Below are 12,426 nucleotides of genomic sequence, written 5' to 3' on the forward strand. Positions count from 1 at the left end.
ACACTAGATCGCGTGTTATCACTTTAGGCATAGGCAAGTGTTTGCAAACAGTTTAGTAATATTAACTTGCGGCACTGCATCAACCCAAAATCAGATTGAACTCTTGGAAAGAAACTGCAGAAAAAATCAGTCTCCAGAGATCTTTCGAGAAGACTGAGTATATGGCCAACAACAGACAACCACCAAAATATGTGAAGACAAGATACAGAAAAAATAAATGAGTTCCATAATTAAAAAAGCTCAATGAAACCATTTGGGAAAATGGAATCCAAACAAAAGTTAACAAGATTAGGTTTCAAAATGCCCAAAATATCTACAAAAAAAAAAAAAAAAATGTCTCTCCAGTCACATGAAACAAAGGCATCTCAGTACATTAATTAAACAAGAATGCCTTTATGGATAAGAAACACTACTTTTGTAGCAAAACAGACATTGAAAACATTTAGATAAAGGAAAACAAACTTGTAAGAAAAATTCTAGGTCCAAAACTTGTAGGCATAAAGTACTGACTCAGAAGCAATCAGGAAATCAGCACACAGATATCTGTAGTGACTTTGGGAAAGGCAGATTAAGTGTCTATGGACATGTTAAAAGAATAAACCTAGACAGACTTACAAACAGGTAGTCAATTTTTTTGATAACAGGAGCGAAGCTAAAATGGACAACACTAGATCGCGTGTTGTTCCCAAGACCAAAAATCATCTTACATCGGCAAGAATTACTATGATGTCCAAAATTAAAAAATGCCAAGTTGACCAAGAGGAAAAACCAAGGTAGAATAGTGGAACAGTGTGGTCGAAGGTAAAAAAGAAATCCACAGAAAAGAGAATGAAAGAAATATGGGCACAAAGAAAGGCAAATGCCCACCTCTAGGTACTTTGTGTAGACCTGATTGTCTTATTTAAAAATAATTTTACATTCATCTCTAGTGCTTGAATGATGCACCTTCAATATATACAGACTCTTCCAATGACTTCCCTAAAAATAATTTTGCAGAGAAAATGCTACAGGCAAGGGAGCATACCTGAAATTGGCTAAAAGCAAAGCTCATTCATATTTACAAGGAAGATGACAGGAGTGAATGTGAACATTTAGAGGCATCATTTACTCCAGAATAATTATTGGTAATCTTAAGTATATAGCAGATACTATCATCAGCAAAGAACAGATGGCATTCAGATGGGACAGCTCTACAATAGATGTCATTTTCTTATTGAAATAAATGATGGAGAAAAGAAGGGAATAGAGATGTGCTATGGAAATTTTGATAAGGAAGGGCTTAGCGTATAATAATTAAAAGTGATCAAAAATCTATACCAGAACACTAATGTGACACAATTGATACGGGGAAGCAACTGACAGCACCAGTAAAAAACAATGAAGGAGTTAGCAGAGGTTACTGTCTTCCCCCCCCCCCCCCCCCCCCCCCACCCCCCAAACACACTTTTTGATACCTTTGTGGAAATACCCATCGGGTAGATCGATCACCTGGTGCAAGTCTTTGCGTTGACACCACTTTGGCGATTTGGATGATGGGGATGAAATGATGATGATATGGACAACACAACACCCAGTCCCTGAGCAGAGAAAATCTCCAACCTAGCCAGGAATTGAACTCGGGCCATTAGATATGACATTTCGTTGTGCTGACCACTCAGCTACCAGGGGCGGACTATCGTTGTGGATGAAGTCATAATAAGATGGAAACGAATTTTCAAATGTAGTACAATGCTGTTGCCATAGTATAGTTTAAGTAGTACTTTATATGCTGACATAGTTGTTGTTTTTGTTGTTGCTCAACAGACAGAAGATAACTTACAAAGGGGGCTATACATCTTAAGGAATATAGCAGAAGAATATTGACTCCTAATATGTCCACATCAGTCAAAAGTAATGTCATTTCTGGGGAAATCATGAAAAGATCCAAGATTAATGTAAATGGCAAAATAGTTGAGCAGGTATTACCTTTAACTACTTTGAATAAGAAATATCCCCAAAAACAGGTCACCACATAGAAACAAAACTTTGCAAATTTAAACATATATTTGGAACAATTCATATACCTCTGAAATATGCAACAAAAAAAAGAAGAAAATTAGCTGAAGCTCTATAAAAAGTGATGGTTCCACTATGGAAGTGAGCTGTGGGTACTCACGAAGAAATACAGAAGGAAAATTATGTCATCTGAAATGAAATTTCTATTGGTAGTCAGAGACTGCACACTGATAGGCAAAAAAAAAAAAAAAAAAAAAAAACCACGCAGAAATGAGAAAAGAGCTACAGATTTTTGATTTGGAAAGCAAAATTTAAAAAAAGAAATATGAAGTCAACTTGTGTAACCATTTAGAAAGAATGTATCAATATAACCTGCCTAGAATGCCATGACTTCAAGCCCAGTGGACAGCAAAATGTAGGATGTCTGAAGAAGAAGAAGAAGTGGAAGATGAAGATAAAGATGAAGATGATGACAATACAATGCTTCCAGTGGATGTTTTGTTTCATTTCCAAGCAATCTCTTAAACTGTGTTTAGCTTGTCAGCAGGTAACTGCTTTGTCATTGCTAATGGATCCCAGTCCAGTAGCTTTGTGGTTGTCTTTAATCTACCTATATAGTGTGTGCCATTTTTAATTTCTAATATTAGTAGTAACAATTACCGTAAGACTGTCATGTGTTTTCAAGCACTGTTTATTAACTTAGCTCATATTTTAGAGTAAATATAGTATATATTAAACTTTTTTTTCAGTTGCCAAGCATCAAGGATAAAGATGAAGATGATGAGGATTGCATCCAGCCATGTGTAATCCAGTATGTTCTCTTCCCACCTCATACAACGTCAATGAGCAACAAGGAAAGGTCAGTGACATCAAACGAATGTATAATGTAAAGTACAGACTACAGTAATATACTAAGTGAATCAGAACCTTCAATACAGGCTTCGGGGAGTGATTGACCTATGCAGAAAGGATCACTTTTTGTCAAGTAATTCATAATTTCTAATGTGTCTGTGGAATTACTCAACTCTGTTTTAAGCATGTCAATTTTGTTAGGTAAGTCGTTGGACAAGTTCAGACACTGCACTTTTAATCAGATGGTGCTGGATTCGTGATTTCCTGTCAGGAAGGTAGCAGTTCCTAGTAATAGATGGCAAATCATCGAGTAAAACTGAAGTGATATCAGGTGTTCCCCAGGGAAGCGTTCTGGGACCTATGCTGTCCCTGATCTATATAAATGACCTGGGTGACAATCTGAGCAGTTCTCTTAGGTTGTTTGCAGATGATTCTGTAATTTACCGTCCAGTAAGGTCATCCGAAGACCAGTATCAGTTGCAAAGCGATTTAGAAAATATTGCTGTATGGTGTGGCAGGTGGCAGTTGACGCTAAATAACGAAAAGTGTGAGGCGATCCACACGAGTTCCAAAAGAAATCCGTTGGAACTCTATTACTCGATAAATAGTACAATTCTCAAGGCTGTCAATTCAACTAAGTACCTGGGTGTTAAAATTACGAATAACTTCAGTTGGAAAGACCACATAGATAGTATTGTGGGGAAGGCGAGCCAAAGGTTGCGTTTCATTGGCAGGATACTTAGAAGATGCAACAAGTCCACTAAAGAGACAGCTTACACTACACTCGTTCGTCCTGTTAGAATATTTCTGCGTGGTGTGGGATCCTCACCAGGTGGGATTGACGGAGGATGTTGAAAAGGTACACAGGTAGGAATGATCATCAAAATAAAATAAGAGAAATCAGAGCTCGAACAGAAAGGTTTAGGTGTTCGTTTTTCCCGCGCGCTGTTAGGGAGTGGAATGGTAGAGAGATAGTATGATTGTGGTTCGATGAACCCTCTGCCAAGCACTTAAATGTGAATTGCAGAGTAGTCATGTAGATGTAGATGCTTATGTGTATGATGCTGAACAAAGCTGAAAATACGCTGTTCTCATCCTATACCCTATATTTTAACAAGAGCTAGGTGAAGCAGTTGATTCCTGTGTAGTTCTTTCATTTGGAGTGTTTAAAGAGAGGCCGTGTAAGCTACCCATGTCACTGGCCCCCAATGTTTTACCAACAATCACTGGTATGGCAGCATTCTGTGTGTAATAAACTTTTGCGTAAACACTTTGGGCATTATATGTAAACTGTTTAAGTATCTGAAGGCGTAATTCATATTTAATTTAACAGACATTCTCTGTGAGGCTATGGAATATGAATATTGTAATGTAATTGCAATGCACTATAAGTGTCTTGTATTTGATGCTGTGTTTCTCATTAAATAACGCCAGTGAATGTTTGTTGTCTGACAAAAATTATCTTTTATCCAGTAACGTAAAAATAAAATAAATGGATTCAAAGATAGTTGGCTGTGCTAATCTGTAACCTAAATAAATGTAAACTACCCTCCATGATACATTTCAAACGATGATGTGTATTTCTGAAATAATATGCTGAAGATATTTACTGCTTGAAAAAAAAAAGGGGGGGGGGGGGGAGATCTGCTTTGCAGGATCTTATAATTCCTGCTGTTGTATTACAAACTTACTCTGTACAATTAAGCTACTTGTACTCTTTGAAAGCAGAGCAACTTACAGTTGGATAACAACAACACTAAACAGCAGAATCTGGATATCAGTATCTGTCTCTTGGAACTCTATGTTTCTTCACTAGGAACTGAGCCATATGAGAGGGATAGGAAGAGCAAAGAAATATCACAATCAATACACAGTACAGCACCATGGACCAGATTGCTGTCCTATGTGTCTAAGGTTTTCTTTCATGTTTCCATCTTTTTCATCTACAAGTCATTTCCTGGTTTCTCGGGATTTGAATTATTATGGTTTAATTTTGACTTTCATAGAGGGATTTACTTTTGTATTTGATGGCATTCACTTTATAAGGAAAAGACAGATTGCTACTCACCATAAAAATGAGACATTGAGTTTCAGATAGTCACAACGAAATGACACTTACAACTTAATATGTCATCCTTAAGGTGAGTAACAATCTATCATTTCCATATGTTGTTGATATTCCAGTGTGGAGTTTTCATTGTCTGATTTTGGCTAACTGCTTTCACTTTATCATTTCTCTGTTTCCTGTATGTTGCTATCTGACAGTCTTCAGAGGTCTAGTTTTTTATTGTTGCTTTTCATTGTTGCATTAAAAAAATGCATCATTTTAATTTCTTTCTCATTGAAACTGCCTGGCAGATTAACACTATGTTCCGGACCGAGACTTGAACTCGGGATTTTTGCCTTTCGTGGGCAAGTGCTCTACCATCTGAGTTACCCAAGCACAACTCTCATTCTTTTCAGCACATACTGCCTTAGTAATGTCGCCTAGCACTTCTGGCCAACTTCTAATGTCTATACTGTGTCTCTTAACCTCTGTCTTAATCTTTCCTAATAACTATGCATATTCTTATTTCTGTTTCCTCTATTAGATTTTCCTGAAGATCAGTATTTTTTGGTATTTTTTATCTTATTGCAATTCTGTATGTTATTTCATTAAATTATATATTTATGTCTCTGATACTTCCTAATTTAATTATAGCATTTTCATCACCCCTGTATACTAGTCACTTTTTTCTGTGATATCCCTTAATTTTGTGTTTTTCACATAGCTGTTCAGCTTATAGTTTTTTTCCCCCTGATCTTTCAGTTGTTTTAAATGGTGAAATACATTTTGTTTGCTAATTCTTTGCTTCACTTATGTATCTTTCAGCTTGAAACATACTTTTACTTTTCCGTAGGTCCATCAGTAGGTTTTATGAAGTGCTTTCGTCTGAAAACATACAACAGCATGTGTCCTTTTTATCTGATCTACATCTACATCTACATAAATATTCCACAAGATACTAAATGATGTGTGGTGGAGGCTCCTTCTACTGCTACTAGTCCTTCCCTTTCCTGTTCCACTCATAAATGCAGCAACGGAAAAATGAGTGTCTGTATACTTTCATACAGGCCCTAGTTTCTCTTACGTTGTCTTCACAATTTGCACATAAGATATACATTGGTGGCAGTAGAATTACTCTACAGTTGGTCGCAGATGCTGGTTTCCTCAAACTTGTTCGGTAGTGTTTTGTGAAGAGAAATTTGTCTTTCCACCATGGATTCTCATTTGAGTACACTGTGCATTTCTTTATCACTCACATCCTGATTGAACCTATCGGTTACAAATCTAGCAGCATGTCTCTGAATTGGTTCAATGTATTCCTTTAACCCAACCTGATGGGATCCTCAGACACTCTAGCAGTATTCAAGAATGGGTCATACTAGTGTTTTACACGTGGTATCTTTTATAACTGAACTACACTTTTCTAGAATTATTCTAATAAACTGAAACTTACCATTCGCCTTCCATATTACCAGCCTTAGGTGCTCATTCCATTTCATATTGCTGTGCGACATTATGCGTAGATATTTAATCAAAGTGACTGTGTCAGGCAGCACACCATTAATAGCTTATTCGAACTTTATGGGATAGTTTTTTCCTATCAATCTACAATAGCTTAACATTTTTTCTACATTTAGAGCAAGCAGGCACTCATCACACTAAATAAAAATTCTGTCTAAATCATCCTGCATCCAGCTACAGTCAAACAACAAAGACACTCTTGTGCCATCAGCAGACAGTCAAAGATTGCTGCTCAACCTATCTATCAGACCATTATGTATATAGAGAGCAAGAGTGGTCCTTCCGTGCTTCCCTGTGACGCTCCTGACGTTACAGTTGTCTCTGATTAACATAGCTGTCCAGTATAACACACTAGGTTCTATTATTTAAGATGTCTTCAAGTCACATATCTGAGAACCTGTTCTGTATGTTCAGACCTCTGTTACAATCTGCAGTGCTGTGCTGTGTCAAATACTTCCTCAACCTGTAGGAAAACTGAATCCCCTTCATCCATGGTTTGCAGAAAATCGCTTGGGAAATGGCCAACCTGAGTTTTTTGTGAGTGATGCTTTCTAAATCATTGCTGATTTGTGGACAGGAGCTTTTCTGTCTGCACAAAATTTATTGTATTTGACCTCAGAGTATGTTCAGAAATTCTACAAAAAACCAACATTAAGGATATTAGTCCATAATTTTGCGGGTCTGTTCCTTTATCATTCTTACACAAACATAAAAAAAGTTTTGCATCACCTCGGTTCCGAAAGTTCCAGAACATGTACAGATAATTGGTATAGAGATCAATGTAAACATCATTTCCGGCCTTTATATTGCACTTGAAAACCACACATTGCATGTTGTACCACCATACAGCGAGACCTTCAGAGATGGTGGTCCAGATTGCTGTACACATTGGTACATCTAATACCCAGTAGCACATCCTCTTGCATTGATGCCTGTATTCGTCGTGGCATACTATCCACAAGTTCATCAAGGCACTGTTGGTCCAGATTGTCACACACCTCAACAGCGATTCAGCATAGATCTCTGAGTGGTTCGTAGGTCACATTGTCCATAAACTGGCCTTTTCAATTTATCTCAGATATGTTTAATAGGGTTCATGTCTGGAGAACATGCTGGCCACTCTAGTCGAGCGATATCATTATCCTGAAGGAAGTCATTCACAAGATGTGCACAATGGGTTGCGTGAATTATCATCCATGAAGATGAATGCCTCACCAATATGCTGCTGATATGGTTGCACTATCGGTGGCATTCACGTAATGTGCAGCCATTGCAGTGCCTTCCATGACCACCAGCGGTGTACATCAGCCTCACGTAATGTCACCTCAAAACAGCAGGGAACCTCCACCTTGCTGCACTTGCTGGACAGTGCGTCTAAGGTGTTCTGCCTGACCAGGCTGCCTCCAAACATGTCTCTGATGATTGTCTGGTTAAAGCCACATGTGTCACCCATCAGTGAAGAGACTGCGATGCCAATCCTGAGCGGTCCATGTTGTTGGGCCCATTTGTACTGTGCTGCACGGTGTTGTGGTTGGTAAGGTGGACCTCGCCATGGATGTCGGGAGTGAAGTTGTGCATCATGCAGCCTACTGTGCATGGATTGGGTCATAACACAGTGTCCTGTGGCTGTACAAAAAGCATTATTCAGCACGGTGGTGTTGCTGGCAGGGTTCCTCCAAACCATAATCTCTAAGTAGCAGTCATCCACTGCATTGGTAGCCCTTGGGTGGCTTGATCGAGGCATGTCATCAACAGTTCCTGTCTCTCTGTCTCCCCCCCCCCCCCCCCCCCCCCCCCATGTCCGAACAACAATCCTTTGGTTCACTCTGAGAGGCCTGGACACTTCCCTTGTTGAGAACCCTTCTTGGCACATTTAACGATGCGGACACAATCAAACCTCGGTATTGACTATCTGGGCATGATTGAACAACAGACAACATCAGCCGTGTATCTCCTTCCTGGTGGAATGACTGTAACGGATCAGTGGCCAGACCCCTTCTGTCTAATAGGCGCTGCTCATGCATGGTTGTTTACATTTTTGGGCGGGTATAGTGCATCTCCAAACAGTCAAAGGGACTGTGTCTATGATACAATATCCACCGTCAACGTCTATCTTCAGGAGTTCTGGGAACTGGGGTGATGGAAAACTGTTTTTGATGTGTTTATATGCAAGTCTTTTTCCCAATTGCTTGGGGTTTTGCATTGGGCAAGAGATTCACAGTAAATACAAACTAAGTAAAGGACCAGTGTTGAAGAGTACTCTGCGTAAAACTGAATGGAGGTTCCTTCTGGACCTGACAATTCACTTGTTTCCAGTTCTTCCAGTTTCTTCTCAATGCCATAAATATGTATTTCAGTTTTCAGCATATTGGAGTCTGTGCATTGCTCAAATGATGTATGTATAATCCTCCTGCATGAATGATATTTTAAATGTGAAATTTAAAACTTCACACTTCCTTCTGCTGTCTTTATTGCCGTACCAGAGTGTCCAAAGATTGACTGAATTGCCTACAACCCGTTTAGTTTGATGTAAAATCTTTTTTTTTTTTCCCCAGCAAGATCTTTTGCTGACTTGTGACAGAGGAAGTTGTTGTATGCTTCTTGCATCAGTCCTTTTTTAGGCACATGAATTTCCACTAGCTTTTTCTTGTTGACATTTCTGCATTGTTTTTTGAACTGAGAGGGCCACAATCTATCAGTCTCCGAATTTTGTTATTTAACTATGGTGGGTTTTTTCCATTCTTCCAGAGTGTGATTTACACTCAGTTTAAACTTTTCCCATAATTCCTCTACATCTGTAACATTGAAAGTAGTTCGTGACCATTTGTTGTCTATGTAGGATGCTAACAACTGCTTGTCTGCTCTTTCCACCATAAAAACTGTCTTAGCCTTCTTGATGATTTTAATAAATTTAGTTACTGTCATTGCTGTAATGACATCATGATCACTAATCACTGTCTCTATACTGACACTGTTAAAAATGCAAGACCTGTTGTAGCTGCAAGGTCTAAAATATTCCTATTGTGTATGGGATGTTGAACTAGTGCTCAAGACAGTTTTCAGAAAATGTGTTATGGATTACTTCATGAGACTGTCTGTCCTGCAAAGAATCTGTAGATGTCCCAGTATATACTTGGTTGGTAAAAGTCACCTCCAACTAATATTGCATGATCAGGGTACTTCCACACTACTGAGCATGGACACCCTTTGAATGATTCTGCAATTGTTAAAGCAGAATCAGTGAAAACATGAGCTAATTAACTTCATTTTACCTAGGGTGGTTGATCACATCCAGATAACTTTGCAGTCAAACTCAATTTCGACCTCGATAGATATTTTTGTCGATTGCAGTGAACACCTCCCCTTCCAATGGCTTCTAACCCATATTTCTGATATACATTCTGTGCCTCATTAAATACTTTGAAGCTTTCTACTTTGGGGTCCATTCAGCTCTCAGTTCCAGTTATAATCTGAGAGTGACACCTTTCCTAGAGGATTGAGCAGTTGAAGTAGAAACATGAAAATATCATTCAAAAATTATATAATTTTTGTGCAGAACAAATGAACTTTCATAAAGTACTTAATGTTGGCCAGCCTACAATATTAATATACAAAAATGAATGTGTGTTGACCATGTAAAAGTTATATTTGATGAGCAACACACAGCATTTTAAAGGAAAGACTTTATTATTTTAAATTGTATGGTCAGTACTATCTGTACTGAGCCATATGAAAAGGTTCTGTGTAAGGGTTATTGAGATCTTCAGCTTAATGGGCTAGGGATTTCTTTCACTGCAGTTATAGGCATTCTTGAACCACCTCTGCTCCCTTTGCAAGATGTGGATATATTGCGGCCACAAATACCTACACGATATCTACCAAATTGAACCCTTCTCCTTTAACACCAGGAAGAGCACTCTGGACTACACCTCCAAAAGTTCTTAAATTTATTGATATCCTATACCCATCTTGGAACACCACTACATGTCAATCTCTCATTGCATGCAGACCATACCTTACTGCCCTTTTCCTTGTACCAATGTCCACAAAATGAAGATCTTAAACCTGAAACACTGTTATCAATGTATGCACCAATAATCTCAACCCTACAGATGTGTCAGACCTATACAAAGGTATCACCTTCAAACCCACTCTGAACTTCAATCATATCTGACTCATTAAAGACCAACATTCCACTGATGACCATAGATGTTAAGTCCCATAGTGCTCAGAGCCATTTGAACCAACATTCCTTCTCCCAAACCCCACATAATAACATTGTTTTTTGTCACCAGTTCCTCCAACTAACGCTTGTCTAATCCCAACATTCAACCTGGCCTCTCCCAATTTATACTAACATCTAAGTGTGACCCTCCCATGTAACCACCTCCTGGTTGCCATCCAGGATATCCTTGCTTCCAGTTTGACCTTCCCTCTTTCCCCAACTCTCTTCCCAGTAGCACAAATACCTCAACTGAAGGAAGACAGCCACAGCCTCAAGACAGACCCTGATATCATCATCCTACCTGCAGACAAAGGCTCCACCACTGTAGTGATGAATTACAGTGATTACCTGACAAAAGGCACCTGCCAGCTGACTGTCTTCTCCACCTAAAAGATCTGCCATAATGATCCCATCCCAGAAGTTGTACATAAGCTTCAGTTCCTACTCAGTTCCTTAGGCCCTTCTCACAGTATCTACCCTAAATCTATCTCCCTCCTCAAACCAACAACCCTGCACACCTACCTTCTGCATACTTCCCAAAATTGATGAACCCAATGATCCTCAGCTTGTTACTGTGCTTCCACAGAAGGAACCTCTCCTCTCGTTGATCAACCATTTTGCCATCCCCTCAGGGGCATACACCTCTTTTGTATTTGCTTGGCCACCACAGGGTCCCAGTCCTTGCACCTCTACTTCCATTTCTGTGCTGCAAGTGTGTCCTTCTGCAACTCTTTTTTCCTCTCATCCTTTCCATTTGATGATCATCTTGGTGTCAGTTGTGCTCTGATCTGGTTTCTGATTTTGAGAAGTTGTTTTCTTCCCTTGCAGCATTTGCAACTTTTCATTCTTAACTCTTTGGTCCCCTTGTTGGGTTTGACTTGATACGCCTTTCCCAAATTTTACAGAAGTACATATGGTGCATGAAAGATCACACAGCATATATTCCACCTCTTGTGCCTTTCTTTCTTTTCGCCTTCCTAAGGTACTATGCCTAAGACCCAGAACTGTAGCCACTTCATTGTGGTGGTGGTGGTGGTGGTGTACCACTGTAGTGGTAGCCCCCTGATGAGACAGGGATCACGCTGTTGGTGCCTTAGCTGGAGGCTCCACGGAAGCCTAGGAATAGGCACCAATCATGGCTGGGCTTAGGGACTCTGGGCAATGGGTTGCTGGCGAGCAGGTAACCATTGCCATGGCAGTGTGGTGCCTTCAGGGAAAGTCCTTATTCAGAGTGGGTGGTACCATGGTGGAGGATTCGCATATGAAGCGAATTAAACTTTTTTCGAGTGGTGGCCACAAGGCCCCAGCAGTCTTTTCAGATGGGAAAGTTTATTCTAATGTAGAGAGATATGACCCCCTCCTCCTGCCCCATTTCCCTGGCTATGCTGTGGGACGAGGAGCAAGCCAGATGCCTGGAAGTGAAATACTTCACCCAATACTTGCTCTGTACTCAGACTGATGGGGCTACTTTTACTGCAATGAAGACAAATTAGGGGAAATGGAATCTCTAGGGAAAATATGATTTGGTTTGCTATTTATTAAAACTTCCTCTCCTACCAAATCTACTGCTCTTCAGGCATGTGATCACCTATTTGACATACCTATACTATTGCACCACACAGAACTTTGAAGATGGCCCAGGGAATCATCTTCCACAGAGATTGTAGCTCTAAACAGGTGAGGTGCTCCAGACTAATCTCCAGAGGCAAGGTGTACATTTTATTACATGTGTACAAAAAGGGCCCAAGAATAATCATAAGGATACAAGTGCCCTTATCTTAGCCTT

General features: G+C 39.5%; 1 protein-coding gene across 3 annotated transcripts in view; it reads left to right on the forward strand.

The window, feature by feature from the left end:
- LOC126297774 (KICSTOR complex protein SZT2-like) overlaps nt 1-12,426 on the forward strand; it is a 710,838-nt gene that overhangs the window by 171,966 nt on the left and 526,446 nt on the right. For all 3 annotated transcript variants that reach the window (XM_049988949.1, XM_049988951.1, XM_049988950.1), the window contains exon 18: nt 2,745-2,854. In XM_049988949.1, the coding sequence (XP_049844906.1) occupies nt 2,745-2,854 (110 nt within the window). The remainder of the gene's footprint in view (nt 1-2,744; nt 2,855-12,426) is intronic.

The sequence above is a fragment of the Schistocerca gregaria genome, chromosome X (genome assembly GCF_023897955.1).
Source record: "Schistocerca gregaria isolate iqSchGreg1 chromosome X, iqSchGreg1.2, whole genome shotgun sequence".
In the NCBI taxonomy this organism is placed as follows: Eukaryota; Metazoa; Arthropoda; class Insecta; order Orthoptera; family Acrididae; genus Schistocerca; species Schistocerca gregaria.